General features: G+C 51.9%; 7 protein-coding genes across 7 annotated transcripts; 5 read left to right on the top strand and 2 right to left on the bottom strand.

Annotated features, from left to right (window-relative positions):
* Positions 1-503: 503 nt before the first annotated feature.
* On the top strand, positions 504-969 carry NEUTE1DRAFT_134855 (uncharacterized protein; the record flags this gene model as incomplete). Its single annotated transcript, XM_009849746.1, has 2 exons — positions 504-734; positions 823-969. 2 exons carry the CDS (start codon positions 504-506, stop codon positions 967-969), a joined length of 378 nt encoding a protein of 125 aa, XP_009848048.1.
* A 2,792-nt stretch (positions 970-3,761) lies between these two features.
* NEUTE1DRAFT_98020 (uncharacterized protein) lies at positions 3,762-6,332 on the bottom strand (the record flags this gene model as incomplete). The annotated part of the gene is made up of 4 exons (XM_009849745.1): positions 3,762-4,519; positions 4,582-4,693; positions 4,749-5,480; positions 5,583-6,332. The coding sequence occupies 4 exons, from the start codon at positions 6,330-6,332 to the stop codon at positions 3,762-3,764; spliced, it is 2,352 nt and encodes a 783-aa protein (XP_009848047.1).
* Positions 6,333-6,564: 232 nt separating this feature from the next.
* NEUTE1DRAFT_98019 (uncharacterized protein) lies at positions 6,565-6,986 on the top strand (the record flags this gene model as incomplete). The annotated part of the gene is made up of 2 exons (XM_009849744.1): positions 6,565-6,692; positions 6,827-6,986. 2 exons carry the CDS (start codon positions 6,565-6,567, stop codon positions 6,984-6,986), a joined length of 288 nt encoding a protein of 95 aa, XP_009848046.1.
* Positions 6,987-9,443: 2,457 nt separating this feature from the next.
* On the top strand, positions 9,444-10,924 carry NEUTE1DRAFT_127643 (uncharacterized protein; the record flags this gene model as incomplete). Its single annotated transcript, XM_009849743.1, has 2 exons — positions 9,444-9,584; positions 9,636-10,924. The coding sequence occupies 2 exons, from the start codon at positions 9,444-9,446 to the stop codon at positions 10,815-10,817; spliced, it is 1,323 nt and encodes a 440-aa protein (XP_009848045.1).
* A 37-nt stretch (positions 10,925-10,961) lies between these two features.
* On the bottom strand, positions 10,962-12,074 carry NEUTE1DRAFT_93791 (uncharacterized protein; the record flags this gene model as incomplete). The annotated part of the gene is made up of 2 exons (XM_009849742.1): positions 10,962-11,536; positions 11,859-12,074. 2 exons carry the CDS (start codon positions 11,911-11,913, stop codon positions 11,262-11,264), a joined length of 330 nt encoding a protein of 109 aa, XP_009848044.1.
* Positions 12,075-13,209: 1,135 nt separating this feature from the next.
* NEUTE1DRAFT_144199 (uncharacterized protein) lies at positions 13,210-16,349 on the top strand (the record flags this gene model as incomplete). The annotated part of the gene is made up of 3 exons (XM_009849741.1): positions 13,210-13,351; positions 14,188-14,336; positions 14,608-16,349. 3 exons carry the CDS (start codon positions 13,210-13,212, stop codon positions 15,964-15,966), a joined length of 1,650 nt encoding a protein of 549 aa, XP_009848043.1.
* A 457-nt stretch (positions 16,350-16,806) lies between these two features.
* Positions 16,807-18,684, top strand: NEUTE1DRAFT_115903 (uncharacterized protein; the record flags this gene model as incomplete). Its single annotated transcript, XM_009849740.1, has 6 exons — positions 16,807-16,856; positions 16,937-16,972; positions 17,227-17,362; positions 17,546-17,599; positions 17,673-17,931; positions 18,006-18,684. The coding sequence occupies 5 exons, from the start codon at positions 16,952-16,954 to the stop codon at positions 18,142-18,144; spliced, it is 609 nt and encodes a 202-aa protein (XP_009848042.1).
* Positions 18,685-20,501: the final 1,817 nt, after the last annotated feature.

Below are 20,501 nucleotides of genomic sequence, written 5' to 3'. Positions count from 1 at the left end.
CCCATCTCGCCGTTTTCTCGCACCCTTCCACACCCGCCAACTTCGAGTCCGCCATCTAGGCGAAATCCCCCGGTGTCTGATTCCCCACGACGCAGAATTTTCCCTCCCATTCGTATAATTTCATCAACCAAGATCCTAAACAGCCCCTCCAGCGAGGTCTGCAAGATTGTTATTATCCCGAGCTTTGGTCCTCTCAACTGAGTCGGCGCTGACTTGCTCACAAATATGATGTTATACGGCACCAGAAAGCCATCATTCGACATGCCCCGCAACAAGTGCCCTACATACAGGACCCCCGGGATTTCTTGACCCCGATCATGATCGAGACGGACAAAAAAGGCGAGCGCGCAGCCAATCCATCAACTAAGCCAACACGAGGTCCTCGAACCCAGAAAGTAAATGGGAAGAAGCAGACACGAAACTCCCCATTGTTGACGAGGGACTGGATCAGAGGCTGGACGTTGGTGCTGATGCCAAATCCGAAGGGATGTGTGCGAGTCAACATGGCCATAGATTTTGAGGATGCCGCGCATGGACTGGAAGCCGACAATAACTGCGGAATCGTAGCCAGATTGTTAGTAGGAGAGAGTGATGAAGAAGAAGAAGAAGAAGAAGAAGAAGAAGAAGGAGATGGCTTTGATGCGTTCATCGGCCTGAAACCGGCTGTGGCGGGTGGTTGTGAGGTTCTTTTTGGCGAACATTTTGGGCTGGTCGGTGTCTACCTATTCAACACAGTAAATGCAGCAAAAGGATCGGCGAGGGACAAGACGTGAAACCTAGAGGCAAAGCCGGATCAATCCACATCTCTCATCCTGCGGCCAGTCGACTCCCACTTCCAAGGCGACATCTTTGGAGACACCGGCGTTCGATCTTCCTGGTATCTTGCAGGCTGTTAAGTCCGACGTTCTGACATGCCAGCGAGCCGCTTTCCCCTTGGATGCATGGGTCCAGTTACCGCCCTGGATTTGACATCAGCCGGCGGGGCTTTATGATATCCGGACGGTACGGCCAAATTGCAATTGTGAGTATTCTGGGACTTTTGTACTGATGCACAGTTATGACAACGCGCGTCAAGAGGGGGGGGGGGGGGGGGGGGGGTTTGGCAGAGAAGCATGTCTGTGGACCGTTTCTGCGCAAGCAAGGGCATGGTTTCAATGGATGTCTCGGAATCATTACGATGCTCTGGGAAATCTTCTGAGCTCGCAATATCCTAACACCGTTCGCTGGATGTCGGAACAGGCCGCGATAGTGCGGCGGCAATCAAGCGTCCTTCGCCGTTGCTGTGCCAACCAACGCCTGGAGGTCCACAAAAGGAGTCCTGTTTTCCAAGAGAATGGCCATCTTGTTGTGCGCCTTGTGTTCGGTAGCGACTCTCTCTTATTCGAAGTACTGCTGAAAGCGCGCTGCATTATGAACCGACTGGGTGATGTTCAGAGGACGGCGCTCCATCAGGAAACGGGAAAAGAAGGGGGACGGACATCGTTGCCCTGTTGGTTGTTGGAGAAAACAAGGCGGGACAGGCTCAATTAAGAAAAAGACCAAAAACAAAACGAGGGCCAGAAATTTGGCAAAATAAATGGGACCTGGGAGGCTCGAACTCCCGACCTCAGGATTACTCTGATTTTTGAACCAGATCATACAGGGGTATGAGACCTGCGCGCTAGCCAACTGCGCCAAGGTCCCTTGGGTTGTGAGTTTTTAGGTGGGTTTTGGCATTCATAGAATCATGATACAGCTCTGGTCAAGGGAAAGTTCTCTTCGCAACCCGCGACGTCGATGCTGTTCAGCAGATACCTATATAAACACATGCAGCAGGTGGACACATACCGACTAGCATTGCTTCCAATCCAAGTGTTGAAATTCTTAGAGTACAGACATGCGACTTTCTTCCAAGCTACGAATGACAATAAAGTAGAAATGGTGCTCAATTTTGTTTTTTTTTGTCCCGAAACTGCTTTCAAGAGCTTGGGTTGAAGCTGTACTGAACTCAGACCAGCCTCAAAAACTCTGCTTTGCAGAAAACTTTTCAATAATCAAAACCCCTTGTGGTGTAGTTGGATATCACGTTCGGCTGTAATTGTCTAGATTGTATACCGAAAGGTCACCGGCTCGATTCCGGTCGAGGGGAAATTCTCTTTTTGTCTTTTTTTTTCTCTCTCGCTCTCTTTGCGTTTTTTTTTTCTTCTTGTTGGCTTCCAAACCCGGACATGTCCCCTGACCCATGTGCATATTAGATCCACTTGTTAATGCAAGATCTGCGATGTCCACTGCGAGATTTCTATTGATGGCATGGGGTATTCTGACTTATCTTTTGTCAGTGCTCGGTTAATTGAATATCCGATTCCCTCTGCTCTGGTCCTTCTCAGCAACCGTTAGAGTTCCCGTGCCTTTCAGTAAGCTCTGCTTCGGATATGCTCTTGAAGGATGACAGCTCAGCTTTATACCAAGATACCAACATCAACATGATTACAGTGTTTCTAGAGCTGCACATAGGTATGCCGACCCAGGTTATCTGCCGGAGTTCAGTCCGTTGCCGCAATGAGATCTAACGTTTCGATGTGATGTGACTTTGCCGACAACGAGACAACGCTCCAACCTTCACAGGATATCTGAACCCTCGGAAGTCGGCACGAGATGCCTAGGTAGATAATCGGACTATGTAGGTATCAATCATATGATGATGTCCAGCTCGCCTTAAAAGTAACCTTCCTAAGCCTCTTCTCCATTGACTCTCCAGGCCGATCTTCCCCAGAGTCAAACCCCGGATTCTGCTTCCTGCAATGCATGTGAAAAATCCATGGGTATATTCGATTTCATGACATCGCGCATTTCCTTGATTGCTCCCTCGATCCCCGCAAGTGCTGCAAAAGGGTTATCGTCATTGGCTATTTTGAGTAGAGTCTGAGAGCGTCTAGATCTTCAGAGTTTTGAGCTAGTTGATGTCAGTATCCACATCGCCTGTCAGTCCCGGGTACGCTTCCCTTGGTCTTCAACGCTCCAGGAACCAGGGGTTAAAATATATATCAGACCTCCATTTATTCCTCTCTTCTGTATCCGTTTCTTGTCGTACACATCCTTGCCCCGGACAAGATCGATGACACCCGAGTCCACCGCCCAGAACAACACCAAGCTCAGCCAAAGTAGCACGCAAATCAACGAAATCTATTGTATCAAATGCTCTACGACAGCGCCTATGAAGTCTATACAGTTCTGTAGTATTTGTGGTATCTGATCAACCCATTTTTCTCATGGTTTCTTAGCTGAAAGCCGCCCAGCCTTTCGCCGGGTGCAGAGTCAAAATCTGAACTCGATTGTCATCAAATTTGTCCTGCACGAGCCATCCTGTTGCGCGCTGTCGCACACGTTCTTCTATCGTTGGTGGATGACCCCCCATTGGTGCTCATCGCGTACCGGAGGCCAATTGAAGAAATATCAAAGTCGAAATAAAAGCAGATACGGATGAAGGCAAAGGCATAAATAACAATCTTCTAGCCTAATGTAATGGGTAACCTCTTAGGTCTTCGAAAAGCCGCAACTCCCGGTATAAGAAGACGAGCCACTCGGCATCTTCGATGAGCACACAGCGATAATCATAAAGTCATTGAAACGCCCCGCTACAGCCTGCGAAGTATTCCAGTCAAATTTTTATGTATCCCACGAACCACCAGAAGTAAAACCGTATTTCCATCCACTCCCACTCATCCATTGCGAACTAGCAAGAAGCCGTGGCATTATTGCTCAAAGTAAAACCGCAACGCGCGCTATACGGACGCCCCTCCACTGCCACTCACATCAGAATTTCGGTTGCCTGTGAGTATCGCCAGCTCGATATTTCCCATCGGGTTTGGGGGGAGGGCCTGCGATGCATCTGGGTTTTGAGATGTTGCTGTGCCTGGTGAGTGCCTGGCAACTCCTGAATGATGGCTGCCTTCAGCGATTGTTGATTCCAGCCCCGTCGCTTGACCAACTAACGGAACATGCGTAGGGGTCCCAGAAACGGCACCGGATTCTGTCGCCCGCACCGCCTCATAAAACTGAAGGCCATGAGGTGGTATGGCAAATGGCTGGCCAGGAACAAAGTGGAAGGGGTTCGTAACGAGGTGCTGCTGTGGCTGTATCGCAGGTGGTGGCGGCGGCAGCAGCTGTTCTGTGGATGCCACGCCCTGTATAGGGAACGCAGTACCGCCCATAACCGCATGGTGATTATGCAGCATTGGCTGCGTGTCAATTACCATCTCGCTCCCATCTTCCAAGCCATCATCGTCGTCTACCGCATCAGGCTCGCCATCGTCAATGAACGCAGCTGCTGCGCCATGGTGACCAGGTGGAGTGACCTGCATGGGGTTGACTGCTGTTCCTGGGAAAACGGGGCCGGCTCGGTTCGGCACTCCTTCGTCGATTGGTCTTGCACCACGAGCGATCTCTGTCAGATTGTGCTCGCTGTTGAGGTAGCGCCGAAGATTCGTCACCCCCTGGCCGGAAAAGACGCAGAAAACAGCTCTCTGATGTTCGGTGAACTCTGTAGGTTTCGTTAGCCCTTGAACTTTATGGTGAATCGCTTGGGAGGGATTATCAGCATACCAGCTGGTGCCTCACGGCAGAAACTCTCCAAATCCTCCCGCAGGAACGCTTGGACACCCGTAACACTCAGGTGAGTGAGACGAGGGCATGCGTTCAGAAGTCTTAGGACACTCTAAGGGACAATGTTAGGATCACAACCGAGGTGGATAATTCACGATTTCACTTACCCTCAATGTCAGGTTGGTGCAATAGCTCAAATGAACCCTCTCAAGGCTGCTGTGGTGCATATTGTTGTAACAGTCCCCGGGAACAAGATTACCGTCAGCATCTCTGCGAGGCCGGCGTTGATTCGCCCTAGCAAGAGCGTAGACACTCTCATCTGTGATATTTGAACATTTGACCAAACCAATGCGCTTAAGCTTGGGCAAAGTAGCAAGTCTCACGACAGAGTCATCTGTCAAATGAACGCAGCAACCAAGGTCGATGTATCGAATCCGGTTACAACATTGAACCAGACGTTTGACAGCTTCATCTGTGATGTTTCCGCAATGGCCCAGATGGACATAGTGCAGATTCTTGCCCAGCCTGGCGATAGCGAACACAGCCGCATCTGTGATGTTACGACACTTCGCGAGCACGAGGTTGCGCAGGCGAGGAGCTACATCAATGATCTTCTCAACAGCTCGGTCCGTCAGTCTGGAGCAAGACGTCAGGTCTAGGATTCGGAGTTGCTCGTAGGTCTTGTTTGGAGGTAAGGAAAGGAATGCAGAGTCGTCAATCAAATCGCAACTCGCAAGGCGGAGCTCTCGAAGAGCTTTGCCTTTAGACATGAGCGCCGTAACCGGATCGTTCCCAATTAGGCGGCATTGGTGAAGATCGATCTCGAGGATGTTGGGGCAATTCTCAGCAAATGCGATGACGGCCTCGTCAGTCACCTGAGCACACTCGTTCAATTTCAACTGCATGGACAAAAGACGTCAGCGTTTGCTTTCATACCCAGATTCTCACCACCAAAGGCAAAGCTACCCCGTTCACTGGGCGATGTAGTGGAAAGAACTTACCCTCTTGATAAATCTGCAGCTCTGCGCCAGCTGCACCAGACTCGCGACTGAGATCTTAGTGCAGTTGGAGATATTGAGGCCCTGTAGTCTAGAGCACTTTTCCGCCACAGCGTTGATAGAATTTTCCGTGATGTCTTCCATGCCAGAAATGTCGAGAGCCAGGAGGCCAGTGTTGTTCCGTAGCAATTTGAGGAGACCAGCATCCGTGATGCGTTTACAACCAGTCATGGTCAGTCGCTCGACACGACTGCACATCTCCAAAGACTCGACACTGCCATCGTTGAGTTCGGGAGCGAGGGCTGACAAATTGAGACGCCTAATGAAATGTCGGTAGGCGAAGTACGGTCGTGGCGCACTGAGAGTTTGGCAGATGATCGTGTGTCGTTCCCAGGATGAGCAAGCTGGACGGTGCCACAGAATTTCCACTGCATTCCGAGCCCATGACTTGCACGTCAGCATGACATGGAGAATATCTGAGGAGGTTGTGAGTTTGACGAAGATGGCAATGAGTAGTTCGTTGGGCAAGCGATTAATAGGCGCTACACGGCATTCCTCATCGGCGACTTGCATGTTCTCGATGTTGGGAACGCCTAGCGACGACTGGGAGTCGTTCGCAGCGAGAAAGAAGTCGGATTCTTCATTGTCGACGGGCGGAGGGGTGCTCGACGACGAAGTTGATCGTGAATCGTCTTGAGCCTGCTGTTGGGCGGCCTCCGAGTGGGCTTCGGGAGCCGCGTCCCCGTGGGCCATCGGTGTTCTCCGGTCGTCGGCGATTATGTCGAGAGAAGCACGTAGCCTCATGATAAAAGTCGTGCCAGTCTGGTGGCAAGCGAAGAGAGATGTGTAGAGTCGTCGAGCAAGTTGTCGGGAGGAGCGCGACAAGAGGCAAGGCGATGGATGACTAAGTAAGCGCGAGGATCGGTTGATTGCTCGTCGGGGTGGGTTGAAGGTGCTAGGGGGACCAAGGCTGCAGGTTGATCAAATGCCAGGTCAAGGGAGCCTCTGCTTATTGGCAGGTAGACGGTGGAAGACTAGGAGTGACGAGATGGTCCTCAGAAAGACGGGAGGGAAGTCGGGGCGGCGTGAGCGAAGGGTGGAGGTTCGGTTCAAGTTGGTCAAGAAGCCGCCGAGATAGGGTGCCGACGGGTTGGTAGCACTGGCGCCTCTTGTCTTTCAAGCGTGCTAGATATTTATTGTATACTTGTACAAAGAATGGAAAGTTGTTGTCGGGGGAAAGGACGAAGAATTGTCGATGATGGCGATTTGTGTTGCAAGGTTAATGGGGCTCGCTTGCTTGAAGAGGATGCCCGGTTGAGCAAGAGAAGATGCCCGGGGTTTATTGTTGGTAGCGGGAAACCGACAGCGGCACTGGTAGCTGCACTGACTGTGCAGGGCCTTCACTAGAGGTACCTACCTACCTAGTACGTAGGTTTGGACGGAGTGCTTAAATGCGGATGGAAAGGGAATGGGCGAAACCTGGCTGGCACAAGGCGAGACAGGGCAACAGGACGAGTGGGGAAAAGCTGCAGCGTCAGTGAGCGGCACTGAAGCAGGCACCTAGCATCCATTTCCCGGTCACGCTCTCGGGTCACTGCCGCTCTCAACGGTCGGGCGTAAACCTCCGATCCAGCTCGTCTTGCTGAGGTTCGTATTCTTCCTGGAGGATTTGATCGCGCCCTGTTCTTTCTTGGAAATTCCTAACATATCTCTAGACTACGAATTATGGCTGGCCCCGTTTGATCGCCAGTTGGTAGGCAAGTATGGCGGGCCGCTACTGCCCGATATCGAGAGCCAGATGCCATGCAGGTTACGCCATTGTAGCAGTTATGTACTACCTACCTAGGTATTCAGGGGATGGGCAGTGGAGGTCCCGTTACACGCCAGTCCTGTCGCTATCTAGCGTGGTGTAGACGCAGCGGGCTGTCCGTCGGCGGCTGTATAGGTACCTGTACTGTATGTAGTCATTGTCCCTTTGCATCCACGTTCTCGACGGGAGTTTCCATGCATGTCTCCATTTGCTCTCATACAGCTAGTGCCCGTAGTAGTATCCCACGAATTATCATTCCCATGCTATTGGCTAGGTTGGGAAGAGCCGTGACGGTAGGAAAGCAGGCAAACACTAGTCGTGATCACTGCGCACCGACACATCGAGACATACGGGAGACTCCAAAACTCCAGAGTTTCCAGGTCCGGACTTGACAAAGTCTGGTGACTGTCCTGCAGCCTCATGACATACAATGTGTGTAGACCCCTCTTGTTGATGCAACAACACAGATCTCGAGAGCCATCAGCTGGTGCAACTCTGTGACATAAACCATCACAACAGGTACTAGGAGGAGTGGACAATTCGGATAGTGTCAGCAAAGGCAAGCCAATTTCCTCCTCTAATCATCATAGGGCGATGGCTATACGGTGGCCAGCAAGGTTCAGCTAGCGAGCGATTGTCCGTCCCATCCGAGACCCAGCAATTTTCGGCCTAGAGTCTGGAGTTTGGATGTCGTTTGTCAACATCGGAAAAACAGGGTCGGGATAGTGGCATTACTAGGTAGATATCTCTAGGATTGTCGTTTGGAGTCGAGACTGAGCGTGCCAACTGCCATTTCGACATCTTTGTTTAGGCTTCAAAACGCAAGGGAAGATAATGAGCCCGACAGTAGCAGAGCCTTCCCAAAACCATGCTGCACATTGAGGTTGTATTAAGGTCGCTCGAGAACGAGACTGATCAGATGTGCAACGGTTATTCGCCCATGACGCTCTGCATGGCGCTTAGAGCCCGACGGTCGCTGGCCAGCCGATATTCAATAGTGTAAATGATGTGCGAATCTCGACCCTCTGCCGATACTTTAGAACTTGGGGTCAGTTCATGGTAAGGCCTGCGCTTTGTTCGCATACCTACCTCTCTCTACATTAGACTACTCTCCATAACCCCGCGACGGACCCTGGAGAGCCTGGTTTTGTCACTTCAGCTCGTCCCACCTTAGGATGTCCGAACCGTATCACCAATGGGAGGGCGACCTCATACCTCAGATAGGGGGGGTATTGTCAAAAGGACTGATGATGGGAGCAAAAGAGGAGAAAAGGGAAGAGATGGAAGGAGAAACTTGTTTTTTTTGGTATATATTGTTCTTATTTCTTTGCTATTGATTTAATTGCACCTTTATTCTCCAATTCTTCCTTTTTTCTCAGGGAAGAGGGGGGAGATAGACACTATAACCTATACATGGACCATGAAGCTGAACTCGGAGGAGACTGGGAAGACTTGTCTGCAAATCGGCCATCAAGAGCAGGTAAATAGTCCTGATGGAAAGGCAAAAGCACAGGCAAGGAGCATGGAAGCGGAGGCTTGCTCCTGACGAGTACATAGTATTCCTTCGATGACCATTCACCACCAGGGCATAGTATGGTTTTTGCATCCGAATCCACTTCCCTGGAACCTCGAGGACCACTCCCGCCGGTCATAATAAATACACTAAATAATATGCATCATCGGAATCGCGCCGCGGGGGTGGGGGGTATCTTAGATGGTCGATATCGGTCGAGGCAGCTTACCATGTACAGTAGTGTACAAGCAGCACGCAGAATACTTTTAATGGAACAGTGGGATTCTTGTGGTTTGTAGGGCAGTCAGGAAGGCCATCGGCAACTTCACTTTTGACGACGGGATGCTCAGAGGTTGCATTCATTATCATCCTGCGATACCGATTTGGTTCATCGAATTGCTAGTGCTCTTAACAATGAGTAACAACTGCGGCCACTTTTACCGACAACTCGAGGCGATCCAGAGATTTACTGTTAAGCCTCTGAACTCGAATAGAGTGCCCACCGCTGGCCACTGCGAAGCTCAAGCTACCTAGCAAAGCCATGTCAATCTCGTCTTCTGGTTACGGAGCTAGAGTCAGTATCACCAACCTCAAAGCTTCTAGACCCAAGCGACTAGGACAAGGTCTTCAGGAATTGCACAAGATCGATGTGCAAAGCTTGGACATGAGGTTAACCAGTCAAGTTACTCAACTGATCTTTAATTGCACAGAACAGCTCTAAAGCTTGCAACAGTCCACGACAGTCATGCTTCGCCAGTCGACCTTCAAGCAACTGCCCAGGTCCTTTGGATCCGCGGCCAAAGCCGCAACACGAACTCCAGCTTCGCGCCGAACCTTCCTGAGCCCTCCGCGAAGCCAACCCAATGAGCACCTCAACCGCCTCGACGTCAACAAGCTCTCGGAGCAACAACTCAAGTATGCCCGCAACCGCCGCGCCTTCCTCTGGACGGGGCTTTTCTGTAGCGTCAGCTCCATGATCTACGTCGGCTACCTCATCAAGCTCGAGCTCAAGAAACCCGTCCACGCCGACTCCAGCCTGCCTTCGACCGACCCTCTCGCCGGCACCAACGCCGCCGAGCGCAAAGTAGTCATGCGCGACGAAAAAGGCCACGAACTCGTACCAACCGGCAACAGCACCGTCCCAACTTTCCCGCGTACGCTCGAGCTCGGTAGCTTTGAGGGGGCCATCGCCCCCGGCCCCTCCGCCTCGGGCTTGGCCCCGACAATCACCGGCCCCGACCAGACCGAGTACACCCTCGTGGGCTTCGGTCTGCGCACCGTCACCTTCATCGGCATCCAGGTCTACGTGGTGGGTTACTACGTCGCCACCGCCGACGTGGCCTCGCTGCAGTCGGCGCTGACCAAGAAGGTCAACCCGATTGCCACAACGCTCGTAGCCGGCGAGCGCGACCAGCTGCGCACCGATCTGCTTGACCCCGCCAAGGGTGAAGAAATCTGGGACGGCCTGCTGGCGAACGGAATCCCTGCGCGGTCCGTCTTCCGTGTGATTCCCGTGCGCGACACCGACTTCCACCACTTGAGGGATGGCTTCGTGCGTGCTATCCAGGCCAGGGCTGGTAAGGTTGGGGACGAGCAATTTGGCGAGGCGATGAAAGACTTCAGGCAGATTTTCAACCGCGGAAAGGTTCCGGCAAAGCAAGAACTTCTGTTAATCCGCGACGGAGAGGGTAAGTTGAGCGTTGTGTATGACGATGGCGGCAACAAGAAGGAAGGGAGGCCGGCAGGGAGACAGTTGGTTGGCACCGTTGATGACGAGCGTGTCTCACGTGCTCTGTGGCTGAACTACTTGGCTGGTAAGAAGGTTGCCAGCGAGCCGGCGAGAAAGAGCATAGTTGAGGGCATCATGGAGTTTGTGGAGAGGCCGGTTGGAACCATCGCGGCTCAGGTGGTATAGACAATACGAATAGTAAGAAGCCCATCGATTGGGGAGATTTACAAGCCTTCTTAGCCCAGGATTGGGTTGGATGTAAGCAGAAATGCATCAGGCGCGTTTTTGCACTCATATCGATGATCACGATTCCAAGCTTTGCGCACACGTATGACCATGATGTTGGGGTATTCCAATGCCTTTATTTTCGCAAAACCGCTTCAGACGAATAGCCACCCTTTCATAGATCCCTGGGTATCCCATCCCGCATTTACAAAAACTACTAGCAGAAGTAGAGGCCCATGGCGCCACGCACACCACGGGGCTCTCGTGATGTCTCCCACCATTTGAGCCTCTCGAGCGCTTTTCCCCTTTGCCGACGGTTCTCCCTGTAGAGGTTTCTTTCAACCCAGACAGTTGTGTCCTTCGAGAACACCGAGGTTGTTTCTAACGTGTCTTGCGGAGAGCGACTTACAGAGCGCCCGCCTCTTGGAGGAGCTCTTGGATCTTCTTGCCGTTCTTGCCGTTCTTGACAACAGCCTCGAGATCGGAGTTACCGCCAATGTGCTGCTTGCCAATGAAGATGTTCGGGACAGTGCGCTGGCCGGTCAACTTGAGAAGAGCGTCCTGGACATCGGAGCCATCGCTTTCCTGGTTGAGCTCGTAGGTAGCGTACTTGGCATTGAGGCCGTCGAGGATTTGCTTGGTGTTGGAGCAGTAGGGGCAATAGGACTTGCTGAAAACAACTGTTTGCGACGATGAATCGTTAGCAATGGGTTGCCGCACGCGACTCGCAACAGATTATCTGCAATTAACTGCATGGAAGAGCGAAAGCCAGTTTCCAAGTTCATTGATACAGGCGAGAGCGAAGATCGAAATAGCGAGCCTCCGCAAGAGATACACGATAAGGGTTCTAGAGCGAGCGGTGCATGCACCAGACCGTCGGACTCGCGCACAAAATTCGCACGTGTAGCGGCCCGTGCCGATGTAGCTGATGGCTTCGCGCGACATCATATGCCAGTGCGCAGGGGAACGCGGGAAACAGTTGAACGTAGAGTTGTCACATACCGACAGCGTTGTCGTTGATCAGCTGCTTAGCCTTCTGAGTAGCGGCGTCGGACATGGTTGATGTGGTGCTGGAGAAGAAGCGGCGGAAGATGAAGGACATAGAGATTGCGCGAGGTGGAGGTCCAAGAGAGCGATATAGATATATATATACAAAAGGGAGGGGAAAGGCTTTATATGGGTAAATTTGGGGAAACTAAGCACTGCAGAAACCGAAGCTTTGGAAAGGCGTGTGTAACCGTGTGTCGAACTAGGGTGGGCACAACGAGATCTGAGGGGGAGGAATGGCGATTGCGACATTCGGTGTGAATTTGTCACGACTCCAGTTTTGGAAGGCTCTCCCATATCGGGTAGTTCAAAGACTGGGTCATTTGATAGAGGATCGGGGATGAGGCACTCCCGACACTGTGCGGCTTCTGCACACTTTCGGCGTGCAAGATGCCGCAAAGTCACCGCGGGCGACTCCATCACGTTAATTGCGGAGTGATTTCAGTTTCCTCATCCTCAATGGAAACAACTTGAACCCAGTTCAACCGGTTGAAGTCCGCCGGTCTCTCGAGGTGTCTCGAGTATCAGATATAAGATGGATGTTGCCATCATCTCTGATTTCACTTTGCGCTCCTTAAATGGAATATTTGCCGTCTTTACTATGTACACGGCTCATCCTAGAAGTAGGTGCTGCATGGACACGAATATTCCAATGACGCAAAGGCCTTTCTGACCGCGCGATTCACCCGCGATTCACCAGAAAGCCATCATCAATCCCCGCCGTTATCTCAACTCCGTCCCTTTCCCTAACTACCCCACTTCCCCAAATTTCAAGCCACGATACTTGGCCGTGCTGAGATTTGGCAAGCCTCCGCGCAAATGTTTGAAGTTGAAAACGATATCGGCACCAGGAAATGATGTTCGATCGCTCCAAGCTTTTGAAGTGCCTACAAACTGCCGAGGGTATTGTTTTTCCAGTGAAATCTTTCACGATGCTACGATACCCATGGTGATAAGAAGAGGGTCGTCCGCAATCGGCCGCGCTGCAATGCTGACAGGAACGTCATCAGAACAGCGAGGATAGCCGCCATCAAGGGTTCCACTCGGAATGCCGATTGCAGCCACGGCTGGCCGGGGCAGTTGGTGGCCAGTCTGGTGCGCGAAGCGAATGCAACACTTCATACTCTTGAATCAGCCTGGCAAGCCCGACCCTCTCCAGCACTGTGCTCAAGGTCAAGGGAAGGCAAATCGGGTTAGATCGCAAGTTCTGGTGAGGCGGACTTGCCAGCGTTACTTATTGGAGCGACGAATGAGGCTATTCACAGTATGTGAGGGGATCAGATGGTCGGCAGCCTTGGGCCCGGCCATGACTTCATCTGGGACGAAATGCATGTCATCGACTTTGCTGCCGCCACGGCATCGTGATCCTGGCTTAGACCCAGTTGGCCAGTCCACCTTCCCCAGAACAGAGCGCGAGACGGCTCCACGGGTCTTGGGAAGCGATGCACGTGAGTGACCCTGACGCTCACTCATTCCAGGTTCGGCCGTGCGAACACGGCCTGCTGGTTGATCATGTACTGCGTACTTCGTGGTGATTTCTTTCGCCAGAGAGCTCTCGAAACTGTGACCAGAATGAACCGAACACGCCTCGGCTCTCCCACGCGTACGAGAAAGCGAGGCGAAGAGAGGTTGAACGGAAAAGGTTAGCGTCCTCTTTCTTTCGACGTTATCCGACATTGATGGACGATTCTCTCCAAGGTGAGGCAATGACTGGTGGTTGAATTTTCAGTCGCACACTCACAACACCAGAGCGCTGAGTTCACTATTTGCTTGCCCGATTCGAGGCCCTGAAGCGGCCTCTTGCAGGGAGCCACATAATAAGGTATGTAACATCCAAGGTCACAAAGATGGTTGAATTTGAGAACAATGAAGGGGCCGTTGAGCTCTTGAGGCGAACAACATGAGCCAGTCGATGAACGTGCGAGTCATGATGGATTACCTAATGATACCGATGTGGTTCCAATGAGAGTACTTGCAGCAGACACGCCCCGGGGCAAGAGTAGCAAGCAAGCGTGCCTTGGCCTTGGGAGTTGGCGCCACTTTAGCGGCTCCGTGGGTTCTTCCCTTTCGGACGGGTGTTCAGATGAAAAGTTGGGATCCCGGTCGCCCTTTTAACCTTTCCTTCTGATTTCGAAATTGTCCGAGTCCCTACATAGTACATGAACAAACCGCCACCGTACGTTCCAGGCCTATACCCTCAAACCTCAAACATCACCCGAACCTGGCCTTCCACCTGTCCGCCGCCATTCCCACCATTCGCACCCAACCTTGCCGGCCTTGCTAGACTCATCGGCTGTGTTGCCAAAGACGCCCACTCCCGCATCTGCGCAACAGCCTGAAAAAGGACCCTTGGATCCCGAGGCGGTGATCGTCGTTCTAGTCGTCATTTCCCTACCCATTTCGGATACGGGTGTCAAAGACAACCGGTCTCTCGTACCCTTCTTCGCCAACCCACGAAGACACAGCACTACGTCCCCAGCTTCGCGATTGGTCTCACACCTTTCTATCCATCTAGATCTTGTCCGCCGTTGATTGCTTGACGCCTGCGGCCAAGTTGATAGCAGCGCCGTATCATACGATCCCACCCGTCATAAAACGTCAACCCAATTACCCCCCAAACCGATCAGATCGACTATAATAGACTCTTCAGATTCCCACTTTCTCTTCTTTTCTTTCGCAGCAGGTCAACGGCGTACTGTCGTAGGACCAGCACACAGTCGCAAAGGTGGCTTCCGGAGGAGATTCGGCATCGTCAGGTGCCTTCGTTGCCCAGCTTGCCAACATCACGTCTTTCTTGAAAGTCCCGACTCAGCTGCAGCCTTACCTCGAGACTACCGCTGAGCATCTAGCCTCAGCTTCAGAGTATCTTCAGTTAGCGACCGGTTTTTCTCCCTCCCAGGTCTACACTGCCGCCGCTGGTACACTCCTCGCTCTGAGCGTCATCCCCGTCGTCGCCGCCCGGAAATCCAAAAGCAGAAAGGGAGGGAAGATGTCTTGGTGGGGGCGCCCCAGCTTGTCGCCTTGGAACTCGGGTGTTGGCCAAGGGGGTGTGCCGAGTGTGACTGAGGAAGATTTCAGCTACATCACTACCGAGGATCTTGACAGTCCTCGATACAGTCAGCGCTATGACTATACTCGGTCACCACAGGCTGCTGTTCAGGGTATCAGCAGGTACGAAGAACCCGAAGACGACGCTCTTAACATTGTTTACAAGAACGCTGTGTACCCTGAGGGGTTTCCTGCGTACTCGATTGGCGACGGCAAACTCCTGGTCAGCGATGTGAAGGAGCGAGTGAAGCTCATCTTGGGGATTTCCGATCGCCACGGGAGGATCCGTCTGTACTACAAGGGCCGGCGCTTGAGGGATGATGACAAGCCCATTCGAGAGTATGGAGCCAAGCACAACAGCGAGATCACGGTTACGATCAGCGAGCGCGAATCCGAGAGCAGCAGTGATGTGGGGAGCGATGAGATTGTTATCGTTGATCGTGACGGACACGAGGTCCGCGAGGAGCCTGAGCCGTCGAAAAAGCATCGTAAGAAGCGTAGGGGCAGGACCAGGGAGGAACGAGGTGCCCGTAGCCCTCAGAGCCCACAAGAGAGTGCTTCGGATGTTGGTCTCAGAGTGCCGACCGAAGATCCTCGCAAGAGGGCAGCTTCACGAGTTCGATCTCACTCCCCTTCAGCCGAGTCCGGATTTTCGGCAGCATCCGGAGTGTCCGGGGTCTCGGCAATCTCCGCTATCTCGGCCGGTAGCGTTACTCGCGCCAGCCCGGCCTCAGTTGCCCCGGGCGGTCCCATCGAGAAGCTCGATCAAATCGCCGCCCACTTCAACAACACACTCCTGCCATTGTGCCGACAATTTGCGACCCATCCTCCTTCGGATCCTAAAAAGAGATCAGAGGAGCACCTCAGGCTTTCAGAGACGATCCTACAGCAGGTCCTCCTGAAGTTTGACGATATCGAAACGGGAGGAGATGTCGCAGTTCGCACAAGGAGGAAGGAGATGGTGAAGCAATGCCAGGATATCCTGAAGACGCTCGACGAGGCTCTTAAGGCATAATAGTGTGGACGGTCATAGGCGTAGTACCCGGATTTTTGTCATTTTTCAAGCTTCATAATCAGCATGAGAATGGAAGGATTTAGGTGGTTCCTCGTTACAAAGTCGACAATTCTTTGGTAATCCAGCCATGTGAAAGGCGTATAGGGGTTACTGGTGCAACGTCACCAGCTGCTCTGTTTTGTTGCGCTTAGATTTCTATAATTGCTTTTGCGGGTTGAAGGCTTCTTGTATCTCTTGTCCAGCGGTGTGACACGAGAACATGGAAGTTGAAGAGAATCTAGCATTTTGTGCAAAGAACGTGGTCCGAAGCGATGGGATATTGTTGACCAGGTCATAGATGGTAATTGACTGGCGTCCCTCCCAAAGGCCCAGTTCAGAGAGTTCGCACTGCATCCAAAGACCCGTTGGTAACTACCTTGATGGCTAGCAGTGACGTGACGATGATCGTCCGTCCTGTTGATTGTGAGCAGTCATCGCTCAAGGTGATGACCACAATCATGGCAAAGGCCACAAAACAACAAAGCTGACCATCGATATGAAGCGCAATTCACTTATCAGTGTCCAGTGATGAGATCATAGGTAATCATTCTGCCCACGAAAGAACCACTGCAAGCACCTTGAAATCAGAATCAAGGGGGCCGTGATAAGGTTATCAGCGTGGTCGTCGCGCGCCACAGGATTGCCAAGACACGGAAAGCAAGGCGAAACCCAGCCCCACCAATTACAGACTGTAGGTCTAACCCTACCCCAACGCCTCAGGCAGCAAAGGCCACACTGGCTGGCAAGCCTCCACCGCTTCCGAAAACGGACTAGTGCATATCTCCCAACACCAAGCACACGGGCAATTTTCAGCACACACAAAAAAGTCGCAGACCGTCAACCATCGCGAGGTAAGAGCCAGACTTGCTGCCCATTTGATCTGCCGGAGCTTGACGGACAGATCGCTAATCCTCCTTCTTTGTCAACCCAGTCTTCCCCGGCAAAGATGTCTTCTTTCGAGTCTGTGGTACGTTGCGAATCCCCGAAACCGACTTGATGATGGATGTGGTTTCCACCGGTTCCATATCCGTATTGCGACGAATGGCTAGGCTGCCGACCGCTGCAGCGACACCGAACGAGATGGACACGACATGTTCGATACGGCGATGGATACGGATATGGAATTGCGCGAAGCTTGGGACACGGCACACTGAGAGGGGCCGGTCGACGGCAAGGGTGCGGCAGCAGCAGTTTTGTGATGGCTAACCTGTTGCTTTACAGGTCGTCATCGACGGCAAGGGCCACCTCCTCGGTCGCCTCGCCAGCATCGTCGCCAAGCAGCTCCTCAACGGTCAGAAGATCGTTGTGGTCCGCTGCGAGGCCCTCAACATCTCTGGCGAGTTCTTCCGCGCCAAGCGTACGTTACACCTTCACTCCTACACGAAACCGAGAAACATGACTGCGACAATGGACATTCGGGAGGATTTTGGAATTGGGCACGGCAGGAGGAGGGTAGTTTGGGAATCGCAGTCATGGGCGAAACGAACAATAAGCATCGAACGACGAGAACAGTCAGACTGACACGGAACCGCGATTATAGTCAAGTACCACTCGTACCTGCGCAAGATGACCCGGTACAACCCCACTCGCGGTGGTGAGTTACAGCCCTTCCGACACGACGACGATGACAGTCGAGTTCTCGGTCAGACGATACTGACTGCCCATAGGTCCCTTCCACTTCCGCGCTCCTTCCCGCATCTTCTACAAGGCTGTCCGCGGCATGATTCCCCACAAGACTGCCCGTGGCGCCGCTGCCCTTGAGCGCCTCAAGGTCTTCGAGGGTGTCCCTCCCCCCTATGACAAGAAGAAGAAGATGGTCGTTCCCCAGGCTCTCCGTGTCCTGAGACTCCAGCCCGGTCGCAAGTTCTGCACCGTTGGCCGTCTCAGCTCCGAGGTCGGCTGGAAGTACGAGGATGTTGTTGCCAGGTACGTTGGTTCTATAAGAGCTGAGGCTCTTGCTTCCCGAAACAGCGCACCTTGTGTCGCTAACTGCTTGGTAGACTCGAGGAGCGCCGCAAGGCCAAGGGCGCCGCCTACTACGAGCGCAAGAAGCTCGCCGCCCGCCAGCTTTCCGAGGCCAAGAAGAGCGCCAAGGTCAACGACAAGACCGCCGAGGCTCTCAAGGAGCTCGGCTACTAGAGATAGTAGCTGTTGCTTCATCGACTTTTCATCCTTTGTGCGTTTTCACTCTAGATTGGCGCGGTTCAGGGCATCATCAACATCTGCGAGGAAATGTGGAGGAGTCAGTGGCTTTCCGACTCGCTGTTTGTCCCAGGTATGGGACCTCATACGAATAAATGATGAGATCACACAACCAATGGAGAGATCATGCATGGGATGAATGGAAGAAACAAGACAAATACCCCCGGGCGTTCAGCATGCAGTTCAGGACCTTTGTGTGGTGCGTGCCAGGCGTGTTCTCATGACAGAAAGGGACCCTTGCGTCTCGTAGATGACGACCATGCTGTCCAGCGGCACCCCGTCCACAAGCCCGAACATGCTGAAGCAAGCCAATGAATGACTACTGCGTACTTAAGCCAAATAATGCTAAAGTCTTCGAACGAACCCTTTGATATCATAGCGTTGTGCTACAGTATCACATTTATTTCCAAGCATGGATAACGCCTCGAGCCGACGACTTTATCACAACCTCAGGCTAATTATCTAGTGAAGCATCACACCTGACATCGCGAGCTGGTCAGAGACAAACGGTCCTGTAGTGGCCGTTAATACCTTTCCAAGTCCCCTGGCCAATAACTGATTGAATGCTTGTCCGCACGACATCCCAAACCTTACTGTATTTACCATACAATGACAAACATCGTGATCATCTCATGGTGTACTTATGACTTTGGGGTCTTGGGCATAGTCGCCATGTGCAAGTTACCTAGTCCACACGTCCTAACTCGCATTTGCGCATCGCATATCATGAATGAAACAAGCTTGTGAAGTTGTACATGTTCCTGTTCCAGTTCGGGGGTGGCGTACTTCACCTCGACAAGAAGGCCATAAACTTCATTAATCTTCTTCACTATAAACCGTCTATAGCAGCCCATATGATCCGGCGCTTAAACCTCTTGACATGTTCTAAGTCTGTCATTTCTTTATAGTTTTGTGTTGAACATCACTTTTCTAAAATAGCATTGCCAATCTTGCTCAAGGATGTTCCGCCTCTTTCCTTTTCAGGATCTCACGATGTCTTTCGCACATCACGCAATTACACAGCAGACGGGTTTACGTTAAGTTTCAACCAGACTCGAGTCTCTCGCCAATCGAGCTGGGTAAAAAGTATGCTGGGACCATTGTCTATGTGTACAAGTGATTGACATCCGCATTAACACTTATTAGATTATGTTCTCCATCTTTATATCCATTCCCCGTTGCTTCTCTTTCCTGCTTTTCTGCTATCTTCCTACCTGCTTTCTCTCTTGTCAACAGAGAGCTCTATTTCTTCGTTGGCCCGACCAACTGCTCGCAAATATTAAACATCAAGCAATGTTGACTTTTAAAAAGCATCGTGTTCCCGAGGAGGCATGCCTCGCAGACAATATAAAGCACAAATTCCGACTCCCTTTCATAACTCATACTGGGACCTTGGCGCAGTTGGCTAGCGCGCAGGTCTCATATACCTATATGATCTGGTTATAAAACCAGAGTAATCCTGAGGTCGGGAGTTCGAGCCTCCCAGGTCCCAAATCCTTTTGTTGATCTTCTTTTTTGTAAGGTTCCTAACATCATCCTTGCCTTCTTCCCCTTTTGCGGTCTGTTTGGCCAAGCAGAGCTGTCTTGTCTATGTTGAAGAGCGACTCATGAGCAATGACCTCGAATGGGCTTTCGAGGTCCCAAAAAATGAAACCCATCACGAGCCGTTGGTGCGAATTTGAGTCCTACACCGAAGTCCCGAACAGTGTGGAGCCGGTAACCGTAGGGCTTGCGATGACATCAGTGCACTCAGCTGCCCCGCGATGTCTGGTGATGATGGTGAGGTGCTGAGCTGCACAACTTTGAAGTTGTGAGGAACGACTGGTGGTCGACTGGTGTCACAGATTTCTTGGTGAAGGTACAGTAATATTCTCAAGACTGACTGCCTTCTCAAAGATGATGTTCAATTTACAGCGCTGCAGGGAGTGGCCGTTCAAGGCACCTTTGATCGTTCGTATTTGTACACTATGGTCGTGACATTCTGGAGCCTAGTTCTACAACGTGTGTGGTATGCTTACTTCGACGGACAAGATGGCGCAAGTATCTGTGTTTTCTGTATCGTGGATATTCGCTTCGTCCAAGTGAGAACTCGCTTTTGGGTTTCAAGATCCCATAGATTGCATTTCCATAAAATTCCGGAAAACAATTTGTGTGCAATTGTCCTCGCAAACAGATTGGGTTCGCATACTCGCATTGGGCGGTACCAATTCCGACTACTACCAGGAGACAGCCAAAATCTATAGAAATAGTTAGTAACTCTGGAAATTTGAGCCATCGCAGAAGGCGACGGCATC

Source organism: Neurospora tetrasperma (genome assembly GCF_000213175.1).
Source record: "Neurospora tetrasperma FGSC 2508 unplaced genomic scaffold NEUTE1scaffold_1, whole genome shotgun sequence".
NCBI lineage: Eukaryota > Fungi > Ascomycota > Sordariomycetes > Sordariales > Sordariaceae > Neurospora > Neurospora tetrasperma.
This window is presented reverse-complemented; position numbering and strand designations above follow the sequence as displayed.